Source organism: Primulina eburnea, chromosome 2 (genome assembly GCF_022965805.1).
Source record: "Primulina eburnea isolate SZY01 chromosome 2, ASM2296580v1, whole genome shotgun sequence".
NCBI classification, from domain to species: Eukaryota; Viridiplantae; Streptophyta; class Magnoliopsida; order Lamiales; family Gesneriaceae; genus Primulina; species Primulina eburnea.
Genome location: NC_133102.1, coordinates 43118915 through 43137690, shown reverse-complemented (window position 1 = coordinate 43137690; position 18776 = coordinate 43118915). Strand labels below are relative to the sequence as shown.

The 18776-nt window shown below is 35.2% G+C and overlaps 1 protein-coding gene and 1 long non-coding RNA gene across 6 annotated transcripts; one reads left to right on the top strand and one right to left on the bottom strand.

The window, feature by feature from the left end:
* Nucleotides 1-761: 761 nt before the first annotated feature.
* On the bottom strand, nucleotides 762-17692 carry LOC140823389 (protein LNK2-like). Of its 5 annotated transcripts, XM_073184701.1 has the most exons (9): nucleotides 17251-17692; nucleotides 14374-14719; nucleotides 14162-14240; nucleotides 11821-11888; nucleotides 11633-11739; nucleotides 2300-2965; nucleotides 2068-2210; nucleotides 1063-1407; nucleotides 762-959 (listed from the first exon to the last, which is right to left on the bottom strand). In XM_073184701.1, the coding sequence occupies exons 1-8, from the start codon at nucleotides 17278-17280 to the stop codon at nucleotides 1086-1088; spliced, it is 1761 nt and encodes a 586-aa protein (XP_073040802.1). In that variant the 5' UTR covers nucleotides 17281-17692; the 3' UTR covers nucleotides 762-959; nucleotides 1063-1085. The 5 variants fall into 5 exon arrangements, with proteins under 5 accessions (XP_073040802.1, XP_073040801.1, XP_073040803.1 ...); XM_073184700.1 differs by having other exon boundaries at nucleotides 11633-11888; XM_073184702.1 differs by lacking the exon at nucleotides 17251-17692 and adding an exon at nucleotides 15334-15496 and having other exon boundaries at nucleotides 11633-11888.
* LOC140823391 (uncharacterized) lies at nucleotides 12445-14069 on the top strand. The gene is made up of 2 exons (XR_012116204.1): nucleotides 12445-12735; nucleotides 12886-14069. It is a non-coding gene; the product is annotated as an uncharacterized lncRNA (long non-coding RNA).
* Nucleotides 17693-18776: the final 1084 nt, after the last annotated feature.

The window sequence follows — 18776 nt, the reverse complement described above, 5'->3', positions numbered from 1 at the left end:
AAGCATTCGTGCCTTCTGTATTTGTTGCTATCATATGGTACTCGTAGAATTATGGTCTAGTGATTAGCTTCGAAGAACCATACCAGACTCGTGTAACTCACAGTTGATAACGTGTTCAGTACAAATCAACACTTTTTCAGGATTTCAAGAGAAGAAGGTTCTCCGGCCTGCTGTATTCACAAGACTCGAACCTGAGCTCAAATTTTTTTGTTGGATAGTTACAACACAAACTTTGAATGCAGTATATTCCAAAACATAAAGTTATCTACCACAACTCTATAATGTTACTTGAACATGATTTGACTAACAACAATAGTCTATATACCTAAACCACTCTCTGTAAGTCCATACTTCAAAATTTGGATTTTTCGCATATATTCTTAAGGTGAAAAACTCCACTAGTTATCTAAATAAGATCAATTAAATATAATGATACTTCCAATTAGTTGGGAAAAATCCGTTGCACCAAATATTCAGGAAAAAGTAAGCCTCACATAAAAGCAATATAAGAAAGATCCACGTACAAAAGCAACTGGTATTTATTAAATATAGCCAGTTAAAGAAACTTACATAAATCAGTGCATTTCCAAAATTCTTCTAACTGATAGTCCTAGCAAAACACAATAGTTTATTTCACTAGTTTAATAAGCCATAAGAAACATCTTTAGACTTAAACTATGTTCCAAACTACACATACAGGAGAACATGAATGAATGTTTTTGCTTATTACAAAGAGGTGAAGACATGTCAACACCACAGTATAGTTGTGAATACTAAACCCATCTTGAAGTTTTCAAACATGATGTGGTGACTTGTAGAAAGACACCATTTCCTTGATAGGTTAACAGAGCACATCGATCTAGACAATGAATCATGAAAAGATGACCACAAATAATTCAAAATATGACTCCCATAAACTTTCCCTGTAATATAGCCTCCTGTTACAGGTATCCTTCAATCTATCGGAAAAGAATAAAGTTTGCTGATTAACTCAGTATCAAAGGATTGTTAAGGTTGATAAATAAAGACATGTAAGAAATTGATGGAAGAGGAGGAAATTACTTTCATAACGATTCAGAGGCATTTCATTCCACTCGTCGCAGCTTATTTTGGTGAGTGTCTAAGCGAGGGCTGTTTTTGGACTGATCTTTATCAAAATATACACGAAAAGTTTTTGACCCATCTGGAGATTCGACTTGAGCTTTCTCAAAAGTGTCTGGAAAATGTCCCTTCTCTATGCTTTCCAAAGTTCTTGCTTTCCTTTCATGCGAGATGTAAGCAGACACAGGTGAATCGTGTTTTTTGGAAAGTTTTCCTGATAACTCTAGAGGTCTACGGAAAAGTAAATGTGCCACAGTACGATCTATTGGATTGGTGTCGGTCTCTTCACCAGATATTGTGCTAGTTCTGTTTGGGAAAATAAACAGATGATCAGACATAGCTGATAGATTGAAATAACTTAAACTTACTCTGTTATCAACGCTTCAGGACTCGAGAAAAAAATGATTGGAGAGCACATCACATTAATTAAAAAGGCTATAAAAGGATATGTGGCATAAAGAATTTAGCAAGCGGTGAGTGCATGCTAAAAAAGAGTCTTGACTGATGTATTTTAAAGGGAAGTTTTACAGCTTATCTAAGGGTGAATGCATTTAAAATTTTTGACATTACAATTAAATGTTGGCCAACAAGTTAAACCTCCCCAATTGGATTAGTAAAAAGTCATTGGACTTGCAGTTGATTCAAGAGAGTAAATTTTGCTCCAAACTTCAGTTTTTATACAATTCCACTAGTTTACCATCCAAAAACTTAATAGATACATTCTATTTCCTTCTATTAGACATGATTGTCTGACAACATATTACTGATGTTTAGCATCATTAAATGCTGCTTGTCTTACTGGCAATCATGATCTCACACATGATAAGTTACAGTGGTACGATCGATGATATGTAGGTTAAGTCTAAAACTTGAAAAGATTTACAAATAAAAAATCAAGATCTTCCCACGGTGCAATAAACAGCATGCATGATTGCTGTGAGTGTTCCTCGCAAATTATTAACTAACCTCTTGTGAGTATCAATATCTTTGCTGAACACTTCATCTCTGCTGTTGATACTGCCTGTATCACTAGGGCGTTGCCTTTTAACAGCACTTTGAGCAAGTCGAAACAAGCTATCCCGGATGCTAAGTCTTATTTGGATGTCTAACTGCAAAAATGTCAGTTTGTGGCTGAGTTACTCCAACTTATCAGAAAAATGACCAGAACACATTCTACCAGCAGTAACATTTTACTAACTTTGCAAATTGTTTCTCGGAGTTGATAAAACACTGATTCCTCCACTGAGCAATTGTCAAAAGGTATGCTGACTGCATTGGAATCGTTGACTTCTGTGGATGTGCTGTGATCAAAGGAAAGCAATGTGCTAAGATTTCCATTAACTTCTATGTTCTCTCCTTCCATCGTTGAATATGCAACTGATAAATGATTACAGAATTGCTGCTGCTGTTTCTGAATTGCAAGAATTGCTCTCGATTGTTGACACCTCCGTAACTTTTCGATTTTTTCCTTGGGTGTCATTGTTGGATGCTTCACTGCACCATCCACTGAATTCTTCGGGGAATTTGCATTTCCATTTTCATGGTTTCCTTCCACAAGATGAAATTGTGGTACAATGGACATGGCAGGGTAGTGAAACACATTCCCATATAAACTAGATGACAAAAGTGGACCAGTACATTGCTTTTGTTGGAAAGGTTCAGCCCTCTGAGACTGCCATTGCTGGCTGAGAACCAAGGGTGGATATTGGTTGATCATTGATGGTGCATAGTGAATGCTAAATAGCTGTGACGGGCTTGCTCGTGAGGAACGTCCATAACCTAAATCATGCAGATGTCTGATTTCATTCTTTTCTTCTGATTTCTGGCATTTATGGCCTTTGGGCAATCTCTTTTTATTATTGCCCTGAACAAATGAAAACAACGAGAGAAACTGTAAGGACTCGATGTTAATTATCTTTTATTTGACAATAATTAAGATAACTTATTTTAAAATGAAGAATTTAAAATAATTAAGTCAAAAAATTAAATTGTGTGTTAAAAACATGTACAAAAAAAATATCGGAATTGGTGACGATGTTTTTTTTTTTTTTTGATGAGAAACATAAATATTATTAATAATTATTGTTATTTAAACATTACAAGTAGTGGACTAGCAATCCACTGTAGCCAAATGAAAGCTCTAAATTTTAACAATACACATAGGACCAATCTCTTAAAATGTCAAAAGTAGAGACTCCATAAAAGTTCTTATCCGCTCGAATCCAATTGGCTAAAGTGAACTTGATTTTCCCCCAGATATCTTCCGTTGTTTCTTCTATTTCTTGAAAAATTCTTCTATTTCTCTCCAACCATATTTCCCATGTTACGCCGTGGATCACCATTCTCCAGAAAATCTTTCCTTTCTTAAAATATATATTTGAATTAAATAGCACACAATTGTTGAACAAAAAAATGGGTCAAGTTTTAATCTAAATAAGTAAAAGAGAGTTCACACACCAACACGCACACATAAACAATAGCACACAAGTGTTGAACTAAAAAAAAAGGGTCAAGTTTTAATCTAAATAAGTAAAAGAGAGTTCACACACCAACACGCGCACATAAACAATAGCACACAAGTGTTGAACTAAAAAAAAATGGGTCAAGTTTTAATCTAAATAAGTAAAAGAGAGTTCACACACCAACACGCGCGCATAAATCATTTATACTAAAACATCACTATCATCTTCTCTCTCGTAACACTTCTCTCTTCTCTAATTTTCTATTTAAATGATTTTTCTTTGCTCTTTTAACCCCATTTCCGACTCATCTTCTCTGTCCACGATTTTTCTTCCCTCTTTCTGACAGCCACCTTACACGGTTACACCGCCACCCTCCGTCGCCGGAATCTTGAAATTATAGATGGCTTTGGTATCTCTCGACTCAAGCTTCATTTTGATACCCATATTGAGGCATAAATCGCGATCTAAGCCGAACATTAAAACCCTAGGTCATGAGGTATTGTGCATCCGGCTTGTTCGTGATTTTCCAGTAGTTTTCGTGGGCAATTTCTATGTTTTCTGACTAAGAGTGAGTCGTAGTCGAGCTTAGGACCGATTTCGAGTTATCTCCGGCCTATTTTGTCGAGTTCCAGTCGCGCGACGCCGAGAACCGTCGCAAGCCCCGGTTTCAGACTACTTTGCTTGGACTTTGGAGCCCTCTAGGTTTGATTTTCAGCCTCCCTTAGTTGAATTGTAGGTTGTCCAGTGAATGTTTTAACCGGTTAATTTAGTTCGATTTTCGTTTTGATTTTGGTACCAATATTTGATATTTGTCATATTTTTGGATGTAAGTACAAACTTTGCATTGATTCAAGTTCTCGATCGAATTTTCGGATTTGTTTGAGAGATTTTCGAAAATTTCAGCTTGAATGTTGGTTTAGCGTTGTTTAAAGCTAAAAAGAATAAAATTAAACTAGAAATGATTAATTTTAGACATTTTAATCGAATATTGGAATTTTAAAATCTTAAAGTGCATAAATAGTTAAAATTTGAATTTTAGGTGAATTTAAATGGTTATGAGATTCTTATATGATAATAAGATCATTTAAATTTAATATTCAAGTGATTTGTTAAGTTTGACATTTCCGGGATTTTCTTGAGGATTTATATTATTGGTATTTTTACGATATCTGACAGAGGCATGTGATGATCATATGTATGATTTATCTGCTATTTCTTTATTTATGAATTTATGTGATATTATATGTTGAGTCGCATATTATCAGTTGGTAATTGATGTACAAAATAAAATAAAATATTTCCTTAATCCACACACATTTTTTTTTAGTTAGACACATCGATACACTGAACATATCAAGTTGAGCCTGACTATCATTGATATTTGTTTATATTTTTGTTGGGATCCTTTACATGATAGTATATTATGTCTTGGAGATTTTAGGACACCCTCGATTCGGTCCGACTTAGTTAGTTGCTGGCATCGAGATTGGAGCATATCCCCAAAGCAGTCCACTGAGGCATGAACCAGCTCGAACACATTATGTATGATTGTTGATTATTGATCATTTGACTCATGATATCTTGATATTTTGCACATGTTCATGCATTGCATTTATGCATATCATCATTGCACTTTCACGTCATATTCGTTGTTTCTTGATATCTTGTACTGGGGTTCTGGGGGCTGTCGTGACTTTTGTGTGTAGACATGACAGGTGGCACATGTGGTTCAACTTCAGGTGCTCGAGAGGAAGTAACAGGAATTACCAAAGCTCTTTCAGAGCGGGCTCAGTTTTATTTAGGTATTGTGTCGTGTTGTCGTCTCCAAGATAATATATCTATATATTATGGAGTTGTACTTTTTACCAGGGTGTATCCCGAGTAGTTTTATGATGTGTTTGGAGTATTTTAGGAGTGTATTATGTAATTATCGAGCCTTGTAAACTATATGATATTTTTGGTTTGTTTATGTTGTGATTTTGTTTGACCGGCATTTGTTTATGTTAGTTATGTTTTTTGCGAGTGCATGTTGGATATTTTGAGTTTTTGATTTTTATAGTATGTCCTATTTATGGAGAGGTCGTGTCGAAATTTTTTTAGGTTCAAAAACAAATATATTAATTAATCATAATTGCATGATAATATATCATGATTAGGATAATGGTCCTTCACAGTATGACATCAGAGCATAGACCGGGATATGCTCGCATTAGAGTTAATACACTCAAATTTAGACATAACAAATTTGTGAGCAAGTGTTTGATTATTTGAAATTACTTGATTTTGTCTGGCGTGAATTATATCTTAGTACCTTAAGGATATGAAATGTTAGTGACATTAGTAGGTAATCATAGAACATTTTAATATTAGATGTTGTAGATTATGCATTTGAGTTTTATTTCGATGTTTTGGAAGTTAATGAATATTTTTGGGAATTGAACATTGGATTTTGTAGAATGGCAACCGGAGGAAATAAAGGAAAAGAAGTGGTACAAGAGTCCGGAGCATGGAATGTCGGAGGAAAGTATGGAGTTCCTTGAGGTAGCAACCCATAAGACTGATGTAGAGGTAGAACAATTAGCATACAGAGTGGATGAAATGGAATTGGCAGTGGCGAGATTTCAAAACACGCATCTATTGAAATTTTTCGGGAATGAAGAAAGTTAGCGAGAGACGAAGGATGGCTGAAGCACATGGAGTATCTGTTTAACATGGTACATACTACATTATGATTATGAGAGAAGCTTGACTATGATAGTTCTCCAACTACGAGATCGTGCCCAACATTGGTGGGAGGCTACTACCACGTCTTCCAGCAAAAAAAATTAGTGAAAATCACTTGGAATGTTTTTCGTGCTAACTAAAATTATTCAAGAATACCCCTTCGTCTTACTAATCAACCAGAGAGTCAGAATTTCATCGATTGATTCAGAGCAACATGTCTGTTGAAGATATGCCCGACAACTTTATGATTTCTTACTTATGTACCACACATGGTAGTGAGTGAGAAAGACAAAATTTCAAGAAAGGTTAGACTATCAGATACATGTTATAGTCATGGCCGGTACGCCTACCACTTATGCAAAAGCCGTGGATAAGGCGATAGAAATCGAGGCAGGATTGTGACGAGGTAGGCCATCTCAGACTTCTCAGATACCTAGTGGTGGTTCATATTTTTAAGTGTATACACCTTCTTATCTAGTTTAGCAATCATACCAACAAGATAAACCACATAAATTCAAACCAAAATGAAGACAATTTAAGAAGATATATCAGTGTAGTTCTTCCAAGTCCAGTGGATCAAAAGATGTCACATGTGGGCAATACCCCGTGATTTTCTGTGATCGATGTGAGGTAGACAATACTACACGGTGTGGTAGAGTACATGGATCATGTTACAGTTGCGATCACCCAGGGCATTACGCCGGAGCTTGTCTGAGTTGTGCACAGGGACAACTGCAGTCATCTCAATGACCCTTTGTTCTTGCACACCTATCAGCAGTCTAGTTACCCACAAGTCATAGATAATGCGCTACAGTATTCAGGGACCTCAACAGGCAAAGTTTAGCTTTGACTGAGGATCAGGCAAAAGAGTCTCCAGCCGGTGTGATCGCAAGTACCAGTTTGCGGTCATACTACAGGTTTTATATGATATTGGAGCATCTCATTCATCCATTGCATCCAATTGTGTTGATGAATATGAACTTGTGACAACACCATTTCATGAAACCGTTCCGTCTACGCTAGTTGGCTCATTTATTCCATCTGGGCAAATTGTGTTAATTCGATGATAGCAATACGATCACGAATTTAATTGTACTGTTGATGCATAATTTTGATTGTATTATTGGTATGGACACACTGCCAAATTACCGAGCCACTATAGAATTTTTATGGTCGAGGACCACATGCTAAGATAACGTTAGTGTCAGCAATAAAATGTTTAATTTATTATCTTTAGAAAATTAGTGTATGATATGATGTGGATGGTACAAAGAAATAACCAAAATTTTATGATATCCCAATAACGAAAGAATTCTCTGATGTATTTCTCGAGGATATACCACGCTTTCCACTGCGGAGAGAAATTGATTTCAACATCGAATTGATGTTGGGCATTATGCCGATCTCTAGAATGCCATATAGAATGGCTTCGGCAATAGTAAAAGAATTGAGATAATGGTTACAAGTCTGATTGGACAAGGGTTATACGCGCCACAACATGTCACCATAAGGAACACTTGTACTATTTGTAAGGAATAAAGATGGTTTCATGAGTATGTGCATTGATTATAGGTAGCTCAATCGGGTCACTGAAAAATAAATACAATCCGCCTAGAATTGATGACTTGTTTGATCAACTTCAAGGAAATTCAATTTATTCAAAGATTAATATTTGATCAGGGTACCATCACCTTCGAGTCAAAATTAAAATATTCCGAAGTCAGCTTTTAGAAACAATTGATTTGATTAGGAAAAGAATGAAATCAGCCCAAGATCTTCAAGCTAGCTATGCAAATAAAAGGCGCGGGACTTAAGAATTTCAAGTTGTTGACCAAGTTTCCTTGAAAGTATCATTGTTCCGTGGGCCGTGGCACGATGAGATTTGGGCGAAAAGGAAAGTTGGTTCCACGATACATTGGACCATATGCTATTGTTGAGAAGATCAGCTTATTGGCTTATTGTAATGACCCGAATTCTTATTTTGAATGAAGTATTAATTAAGACATAATTAATGAGTTGTTAATTAAGTATTATTAAGGAATTGATAATTCGAGATTAAGCTGTTGGTATCCACCGAATTTTAAATGGATAACCCGACCTACTTCGGATTACATTATCTCGAGAAATCCAACTAGACCAATGAGATTCTGACACGTGGCAGATAAGATTGGTTCAGATTTTCTGAAATAGTGCGGATACAACCTATAAATAAAAGCCGATTCTTTTGTTTCCTTCACCGCATTCTTCAGAGAGAGTTCTAGTTGTACCATAGTTTCTAGTCAGTTTCTAGGGAACTTTGGTGTCGGGAAGTTTCGGAGCTAGTGTTGACTTGAGGAGGGTCGGTGTACTGAGATCGAGACATCATCAGCGGGCTGACGACGGACGCAGGTATAATCCTAAATCCTTATATAGTGATTTAAGGATCATTAGGGAGAACTTGTAGCATGTTTGATCTGGTTTGTTAGTGATTTCATTATGTTGGTATTGTCTAGGTTCAGAGCTTTCTGTCAGATTGTTTTAATGAGGTACGTGATGTACTGACTGAGATATCCAAGCGTAGTATACACACTTATATGCTGCATATTTATCTGTTGCATGATACATGTTTTACTGCTTTGGCATATTATGCATGACATATCATGTTGAGCCTGATATCTTTTGAGATATACCTCGTTTGTTGGGGCCGCTCAGCCCTATTCTGTATTGTGGACGATGGGGCATCGAGAGCTACAGTGTCCGACGGGACCCACGGGCTCTGATGACCTGGACATTGCAGGTCCACGTCTTGATGATGAGTGTGGGAGCCAAAACATGCCTAGGGCAGGTCAGAGACTACACACTCAGGCGCCTCTAGACTGAGCATGAGATTCTTGACTTGATCTTTGATATCCGAGCATATTGCATTTCGCATGCATCATATCAGTTTGTATACTCGTACATTCTCGTATTGGGCGATTGTCGCTCACGTCCTTGTTTTCATCTTGGGCACCCCATTCCACGGGGCAGGTCTTAGGTTGGACGGTTCGGACGACCAGGGCAGTGGCTAGAGCAGTTGTGTTTTCGGTGGTGATCCAGTGGAGGTCTTCTGTGGTTTATCGTTTTCTCGTTCAAAATTATGTTATGGTTGTAATAATGTTTAAGACTGATGTTATTGCTATGTTTTCATTTGGGTTGTAAGATGATTAAGTATTTGGTTTCCGCTGTTTAATTGTGGTTATTAAGTTTAATGTTGCATGTTTATTAGTCTGTTTAGTAGTGGCTCGGGTAAGGGCGCTACACTTATAGATTGGACTTGCTGTAGAGTTTGTTTGTGGTACATGATTTTTTTCATGTATCTATGCTGCGGAAGTATGAGCCAGATCTATCTCATGTTTTGAGGCCCGGTGAGGTGGAGTCGAACAATTCTCTTAGTTATGTTGTGTATCCAATTCAAATTCTTAATTGAAAAGATTAACAACTCCGAAACAAGACAATTTCAACGGTCATCGTACAATAGAGTAGACATGGGAGCTCGAGGCTAAAATGCGTCAATAAATGGCCTCATTTATTTGAGCATGTAAGAAATTAGTGGTAGATGTTTTTTTACTATTTGGTATGTAAGTAGTGTAGTGTGTTTGATTTTGAGGACGAAATTTTGTATTAGAAGGGGAGAAATGTAAAAACCCAATGTTAGTTAGTTATATTTTATTCGGCAATAATTAAGATTATCAAACAAAGAATTTAAAATAATTAAGTCAAATAATTAAATCGTGTGTTTAAATATGTGCATCAAAAAATATCTGAATTATTGACGATATTCAAATACATATTTGAATTAAATAGCACACAAATGTTGAAACAAAACAAACCAGGTCAAGTATTAACCCAAATAAGTAAAAGAGAGCTCACACTCGTCTTATCTCTACACGATTTTGCTTCTCTCTTTTTACCCCATTTCCGACCACCACTTTACACCGCTTAAATCGCCAACCTCCGTCGCCAGAATCTTGAAATTATAGAAGGCTTGATAGCTCTTGACCCAAGCTTCATTTTGATATCCATACTGAGGCATAAATCGCGATCTAAGCCGAACACCAAATCCCTAAGAGTGGATTTTCCGGTTGTTTTCGTCTGCGATTTATGTGTTTTCTAACTTAGAGCGAGTAGTAGTCGAGCTTAGGACCGATTTCGAGTTATCTCCAACCCTATTATGTCAAGTTCCAGCCGAGTACCACCACGAGCTCTGGTTTCATACTACTTTGCTTTTAGGATCGATTTTCAGCCTCTTTGTTGATTTGTAGGTTGTCCCGTCAGTGAGTTTTAACCATTCGATTTATTTCGATTTCCGGTTTATTTTGGTACCAATATTTGATATTTGTTGTATTTTTGGATGTGAGTACAAACTTTGAGTTGGTTTGAAGTGTCGATTGAATTTTCAGATTTGTTTGAGGGATTTTCAAAAATTTCAGCTGGTTTCTATTAGTTTCAAATTATTGAGTCGTATAATTGAGTATTTAATTAGTTTGATGCCTGAGAATCATTGATAAAATTATTGAAATTTATGGCGTGAATATTTTATATAAAATGCAAAGTTTGGGGAAGTAGGAAAGTTAGTCTCTTGAATTTTAGTTTAGTGTCATTTAAAGCTAAAAAGTATATTTTGCAACGAATTAAACTACAAATGATGGATTTTAAACATTTTAATTGAATATTACAATTTAGAAATTTAAAGTGCCTCAATAGTTAATTCAGAATTTAGAAATTTAAAGTGCCTAAATAGTTAATTCAGAATTTTATTTTAATTTAAAATTTTCTGAGATTGTATATCCAGGTAATTTGTCTGAGTTGGCATTTTCAGGCTTTTCTTGAGGATTTATATTATTAGAAATTGCTTGGTTGAGGTACATAGAAAGTTGTTATCATGTCGAGCATAAAATTTTTCAATGACAAAGAATGATTTCTCATCCGTCGGATTGTTTGTTTGTTTGTATTTTGTCCTAGAGGGACAAGGAACAGCTTCTTCATACAGTGTTTTTCTTTTTTATAAGAGTTTCATTCTCCAAAAATAAAGGAGAGAGCATTACTTCTCCGATAGTTCGTTCATCATTATTGAAGCTCTTCCTCCATCAGGCTTCTTTTGGCATGCTTCGGTATTTTCACCAATCTCAAAAGTCTGAGAAAGCTAGAAAAACAATGAAAGTGATTCCCATTTTTACCTCCATTACACATACAAGCGCAGAAGATGATCAAGCCAAACTCGTGACTTTACAAAAATAGGAGAAAAAACTGAAAAATAAACAAACTTAATTATTTGCACCTTCTATTTCACTAATAGCTAGAGATATATTAATAGTAATTGTGCTTGCCTGTTCATCTTGCCCGACATGGGATTTGATCTCTTTGAATGTTTCATTCACAGAAACAAAAGAATGGCTGCAATCTGGCGTCAATTCAGCTCCAATCTCAGACCCATCTAAGGAGTTCAGTGCACCAAGTGGCATATCAGAAGACTCACAGGATGTAGGCACAAGTATTGATGTGCGACTAGTTACACCTTGAGAAGACAACCATGGCTCATCAACACTACCACCAGAGTTCATGACTCCACATATTGGGTCGTTCCTGCAAAATATCACTTGTGAGGATAGCAAGTCAGATGGACATGGAAAGGAAATATGGTAAACAGTGATACTAAAGTTAATGGAGCGCCAGGCCATGTATTTAGTCATCGTAATGAACTCTGTTTATTTTAAAGTTGTCAAAAACAAAAAAGGGAAGATCTTTTACTATCAGTAAAATTATATTTTAAGAAATAAAAATAAATTACTAGATACAATAGAATAAAGTAGGAGATACATAATTTTTGTTTCCTTCTTTTCCTATATACGTACCAAGGTATTTCCCATGTATGAATCAATGAGAATAAATGTTCCTTTCAAACATTCTGACAAGGCATCAGAGCCACGTCGATACCTTCCATGAAAAAACTAGGGTCTATAAAGTTGCAAAGTAGCCACAGAACCCTGCTCAACCTTACGTTGATGCACTCTTTCTAGGTATCTCACTGCCGATAGCCGCAGAAATCTCCTTAAAATTGTGTTCTTGTGCTGCTGATCCTCTTGCAGAAGTGACGGTGGTGTTAGTGTGAACCTCTTGCAGCAGTGAAGCAATCCTTTGTCCAAGTCCAAACACCCAATAAGCTCAAGAATTCAGCAAGGAAAACGAAGGCAAATAAACTTACGACAGCATGGAAAGCGGCTCCAATGGGAGCCTCAAATTCCAGCAATGGAGGAAGAACCAGCAGCTACGAAGTCATGTCAGGAGAGACCGGCTTACATCCTAAGATATGTATTGGAAATTCCTGTTGGTGATTTCCATAAAAATGGAAAGGAACTAGAATGGAAGGAACCTGATGGGAAGGAACCAGAATTGTGGTGCACCATGTCACGAACAGTTGCATCTGTTCATGGTATTCCTTCGTATAATTGTATCACAATTTCTTACCCTTCACGATGTTCTTCAAGTCCACAATATTCCTTGCAATCTACTTCGAATTGGTAAACAAACTCATTATCCAAATTGTCTAGCTAATTTCTCTTCATGTCAATGTCTTCTTCAGGATTTTATTATCGGGAAGAAGATTGGCATGCTAGACAGCATGGAGGACTATATTTCTTTGAAGATGGATCAAATTTGGGGCAAAACTTTCAACCATCGAGTACAGAATACTTGTCCCGAATTCATGAATTTTTTTTAGATAATGATATTATGTTCTGTCATTTTAGTTTTGGTTATCCAAACTACGAGCATTTACAACACTTGTTTCCTAAATGATTTTGGATGAAGCTTCATCCTCATATTAATGGGAAATATGTGAATACGTGAATATGTGAAACATCATCACTTCATTTCCGTCATAACTATATAAACCCTCAAAACCCTTTTTAATAATAGAAAGTGACGTTCGGGGTTCTAAATAAACACACCGAATAAAATATGGTTTATCGCATTTACATATGATCACACAAGACTTTGTTATGTTTATTTACTAAGTGACAACTATGATGCATGAAAAGTCTCGACAGATTTTACCAAATGGTACGGGCATAGTTTCAAACAAATATCTAGATATTTTAGAGTGATAGTGTAAATGAGTATTAAATTTGATCTTAGGAAGTCTTTTTTTCGTGAAAATGGCATGATATATCAAAGTTCTTGTATTAGTACTCTCCAACAAAACATGGCGGCCCAAAGAAAAAACAAGGATCTTTTGGAGGTTCGGGTCCACGGAGATTTCTAAGTATCTATATGGATTAGCTATTTTAACAACATATTAATTGATTGCCATCTAAAATATTAAATTTCAAACTCCCCTTATTGCCATCTAAAATATTAAATTTCAAATTCCAGGAAAACTAGAGCTCGAGCTGCCAAATGTGTCTCCCAAACACTTTCAGGAAATGGATTTTATCTGTTTTCCAAGCCAAATCATTATCATTGCAGAGATATAATTCTTGCCATAGTGCCTTCACTTTATTATAATGCTCAATAACCTCTCAAACCTTGTTTTGTCTGCCACAATCCTCAACGAATATAAAACTTGTCATATCTAAATAAATTTGTCTACTATCCTGTATTTATCTAAATAAATTTGTCTATTATCCTATATTTCATTTTGTCCCTACAGATGATAGTGCGCTAAAAATAAAAAACAGAAATGAAACTAAATTCCAGAGCTAAAACACATACGAATGTTATAAAGATGATATACTTATGTCTGAAGGTATTCCTTCGAAAAAATAATATTGTTTCATCAAGAAAATTCAAAGGAATGAAAAATTGCAAGGCGGTTGGATTCTAATAAATAAATATGAAATATAAGAATTTTTAGTTACCTGAATATCCTATCCAAATCATCAAAACTTCCAATATTTGCCCAGCCATCGTCCACAAAATCACCTTGTTCTCTGTCCTCTGGTGGATTTTGAAGAAAATAATAAACTTTATCAATTGTATTTAGAAGATTTAAAAAATAGATCATTAGATTATAAAGCCATTTCATTAATATTTAAAATAATTGTTCGATTCAAAGCTTTCCAGAATCCACCTTTTGTAGTCATCATATTGTTTGATGCAGCAGTGCCCATCGAATCCTGATCAACTTTCTCAATATTTGTAATAGCTAGGTCTGAACCATCAGGCCGTGCATTAGAACATCCCTTTGAGGGGGGGTCATGAATGCCATACTTGCAGCTGCCAACCACTTCAACCCCATGTTCAGCATTTGTACAAGGTTTCTTTTGTTCAATAGGGCTAACTCGAGCAATTTCATGATTCATATCCTTTTTCGTGTGATCAAATAAAACTGGACGGTTCTCCTCATTTTGATCAGGATAAGGAACAATATGATCGTCACCAATTTCCTTAGCCTCACCCCATATGATATTTGTTAACTGAACCAGAAAGAAGTAGATAGTCAGATATTGATGCAATTGCAATCAACTTAGAGACTGAAGTGTATCAATTGAAACACGAACGAGCAGAATTTGTCGCATGAAGCTTAAATGAAACAGAAAGACCTAAAACATACATAAGATGTAACCAAACAATGAGATAACATATTGCAATAAAAATGAAATCATCTGTAGAAATATCACACTTTTGAAAATAATCACGGCATTATTTACATGTTAAGTCAATAAGTTTGGAGCCTATTTGGCAGAGACACAGTGAAACATAAGGTGAAGAGAGACACAATACCATACAGTACAATCATAAAAGAGATGTTGTCATCTTTCTGAGACACATATCTACAGTATAATTAACTTCAAATGGTCATGGAACTCAATAAATCATAGTTGTTCTCGCCAAACCGATTAGATAGACTAACACAATACAGGTGTCAAATTATGTAAATCTCTAAGGAGAACATCTCATTTTATATTATCTCTTAATCTTATGATTTTAAGTTACATGATTTTACAAGATTTGGGGTGATCTCCTAATTCTTAGGGATTGTATAGATTGTTACTGTTTTATAGACTGCAGAATTTTGTATAATACAGACCTTTTGTAACCCATTAACGTTTTCCTGGCCTGGCCCATTTCTCTAGCGATCTGATCCCTCAATCATCTTTCGTTTTTTTCTCTTTCTCTAGATACTGTCCAGCAGTATGTTGGATACCACAACAGACGGCACTGTTTCCAATGTCCAAACAATCGAGAATAATTTTTTTTTTTGATGAGAAACATAAATATTATTAATAAATTATTGTTTTTTAACATTACAAGTAGTGGACTAGCAATCCACTGTAGCCAAATAAAACCTCTAATTTTAACAATACACATAGGACCAATCTCTTAAAATGTCAAATGTAGAGACTCCATAAAAGTTCTTATCCGCTCGAATCCAATTGGCTAAAGTGAACTTGAGTTTCCCCCAGATATCTTCCGTTGTTTCTTCTAGTTCTTGAAAAATTCTTCTATTTCTCTCCAACCATATTTCCCATGTTACGCCGTGGATCACCATTCTCCAGAAAATCTTTCCTTTCTTACCGAGCATATTGCCAAGATCCGTAATGTACAATCGAGAATAATATGGCTGCTTCAAACCAGAATTGCGAATATTCAATCAGCATACCCATCGAATGAGGAAAATCATTTGAAGAGGTTGCAACTAAGGGCGTAAACGAACCAAACCGAGCCGAATATGAAGAAAATTTTACCACTCAAATTTGGCTGGATCGGATATAATTGAACTCGAAGTTCGAACAATTTAAAAAAAATTGCACTAATTTTGCTCGAATTAGAGCTCGAGTTTGAGTTATTTTGTTATTGAAAGCTGATTTTGAATGGAATCCACAATAGCTTGATGCAAAAAGTGCATTTCTCCGTGGCGATATTGAAGAAGAAATCTACATGGTTGTCATCCTGGATTTGAATCCAAAGCAGGAATGGAATGCAAATTTAAAAAGGATATCTATGGACACAAACAATTGCTGAGTTCCTAGTTTAGAAGACATGCTAAAGTTATGCTCACATTAAGACACAAATAGAACCGACTCTATCACTTTTCTGTAACACACTCCAAATCAAGGGGAGTGACAATCCTTGTTGGTGTACATGGATAATATGGCAGTGATAGGTAAAGATGAAGAGAGATACCTAATTTTAAAACAATGGCTTCTAAAGGAATTTGAGATCAAGGAACTTTGGAGGTTGAAAACAACTTTTGTTGCTAGAATCACTCCGAATTCTCCAAAACGGTCAATCTTGGTCTCCATATTTTGTGGTAGTGTTGTCACAAGAAAGTTGTTTCTTGTCGTCTGAGTTTATACAACTTTCACCATACAGTTTCTATCCGCAACATCAACCAAATTATATGCACTGCCAAAAATATATTGCTTGTGATTCTTCCAGTTATTCACTTCCATAACACATAACTCCCCCCATAACTCCCCCAGCTCTACTCTCTAAAAATCTCAAGATTTCGCCCCGTGATATCTAACCACGTTATGCCAGACCATTATATTTTATTAATAATTCCTCTGATTTTACAGGAGCATAAAACTCGGACTATTTAGTTGCTACAGTCCATGACTTAAATGATCATATGAGTATTAACAACATTTCACCGAAGAATATATATATGAAAGAAATCGAAGTAAATGACGTAAGACAGAAAGCATTCAGTTCCATCATCAAGAAAATTAATCAAAAACAGAAAGAAGTTCAAAATGATATATCCCTTTCAATGCCTTAAATGGTAAATATTCAAATAAAAAATAACGCAATTGATCATCCAACGACATTTTCTCAAAAAGTACATAATTATATCCTTTTAATATTTTCTCAAAAAGTACATACATATATTCTTCTTCTTTACTCTCGCAAAAAACACTAGCCAGCAAAAAAAGTAAATAAAAGAAGAAGCATTCCAGTTATGGAAAAAATAAAGAAAAGCAAAGAAAACAAATCCACATACCTCCTCGTCATTCCAATCAAACATAGCCATTAAATAAAGAAAAAATCGCTTCCCCAGATCGAAAAACGGCAGTTTTCACTAAATCAATGTTCAAGAATAGCCAAATCATTGCCAAATTTCCTCCAAGCAAGCCTCGTCGAACAGAAGCATTAATCGAGAAAAAATATAAAATCCCAATAATCCTATTTATTTGTCCTGATTCCTGAAGGGTAAACAAGGGGAGGGGAGTTTTCTTGTTTCTTATGCTTAACCAAGAAGTGGGATTTTCAGACAAGACTGACTTCGTGGAGAGAGAAGAGCGTAGTTGGGTGGTGAGAACGCCGTGTGGGGCCAATCCCACGTGAATGATTTCGTTTTGAGGGTGGACGAAGGCCGATTCTTGCGGCAGCATATCAAATTTGTGGCTCAAAATCATCGGATCTATTGCCACACTGTCGTTGGTTGGAAGAAATTACTTACTCATGCCATAGGATAATATGTTTATTCATGGTTTTAACAATGAACTCGATGCCGAAATTAAAATTAAAAAAAAAAGCAACAATTACTCGATGCCGAACAAAAAATTTGAAACTACGGGGTGTATGGGTTTTAGGCTTTTATTGATTTTTATGAAGTTTAAAAGTTTAGACAATCTAGACTTCTATATATTTTATAAAACTAGCAAGAAGCACGTGCGATGCACGTAAATATTAATTATTTAATAAAAATTAAATTTTGATTTTTTTTAAAAATAATTTGATTCATTTTTTTATTTATATTGATTTAGTCTTTTGTCATATTAGACGAATAAATTAATTAAGAACTTATATACTTTACTTTCAAAATTGTTTCTCAAATTGAAATTCAAGTCGTTAATTTTATGTTATATAATAAATTATAATTAGCATAATATATAGAATGAATTGAACTGAAACAAATTTTGAAAATATATATATCTAAGAACCACGTATAAGGTATAATAACCTAAAAATCAACCAGATTATGGATTTTATAAATGCATAAATCATAATTTATATAAGTGAAGCACACTAAGGACAAATAATTGTCAATTTAAAATATTTATGACTAACTCGTCAAAATATTATCAAAACTAATGAAATAATAATATTGATAATAAAATATAACCTATAATACTCAAAATTTGCTTTTAAAATTTGTTTTCAATCATTTTTACACGGTTGAAAGATTTTCTCAAACGGTTATAAATATTAACCACGTGAAAAGTGTGAAAGACGGTTCAATATTTCTAATGATATTTTCAACCAGTTGACAATCTAAACAACAAGATATAGTTTGAAGAGTTAGTCTCATGTGAGACCGTCTCACGGATCTTAATCCGTGAGACGGGTCAACCCTTCCCATATTCAAATAAAAAGTAATATTCTTAGCATAAAAAGTAATACTTTTTCATGGATGATCCAAATAAGGGATCCGTCTCACAAATACGACTCGTGAGACCGTTTCATACAAGTTTTTGCCTAGTTTGAAATGTAAAACTTGTGAATAGTAAAGACACGGGAATTTTA

What these genes read in the sequence shown, in the direction of transcription:
- LOC140823389 (XM_073184700.1), bottom strand. Translation starts at nt 17,280, where the DNA reads ATGGCTATGTTTGATTGGAATGACGAGGAG. An exon ending in GATTTGGATAGGATATTCAG is followed by an intron (nt 11,889 to 14,161) that starts GTAACTAAAAAT and finishes GATATTTTGCAG; the next exon opens with GAACGACCCAATATGTGGAG. An exon ending in TCCGAGAAACAATTTGCAAA is followed by an intron (nt 2,211 to 2,299) that starts GTTAGTAAAATG and finishes ACATTTTTGCAG; the next exon opens with TTAGACATCCAAATAAGACT.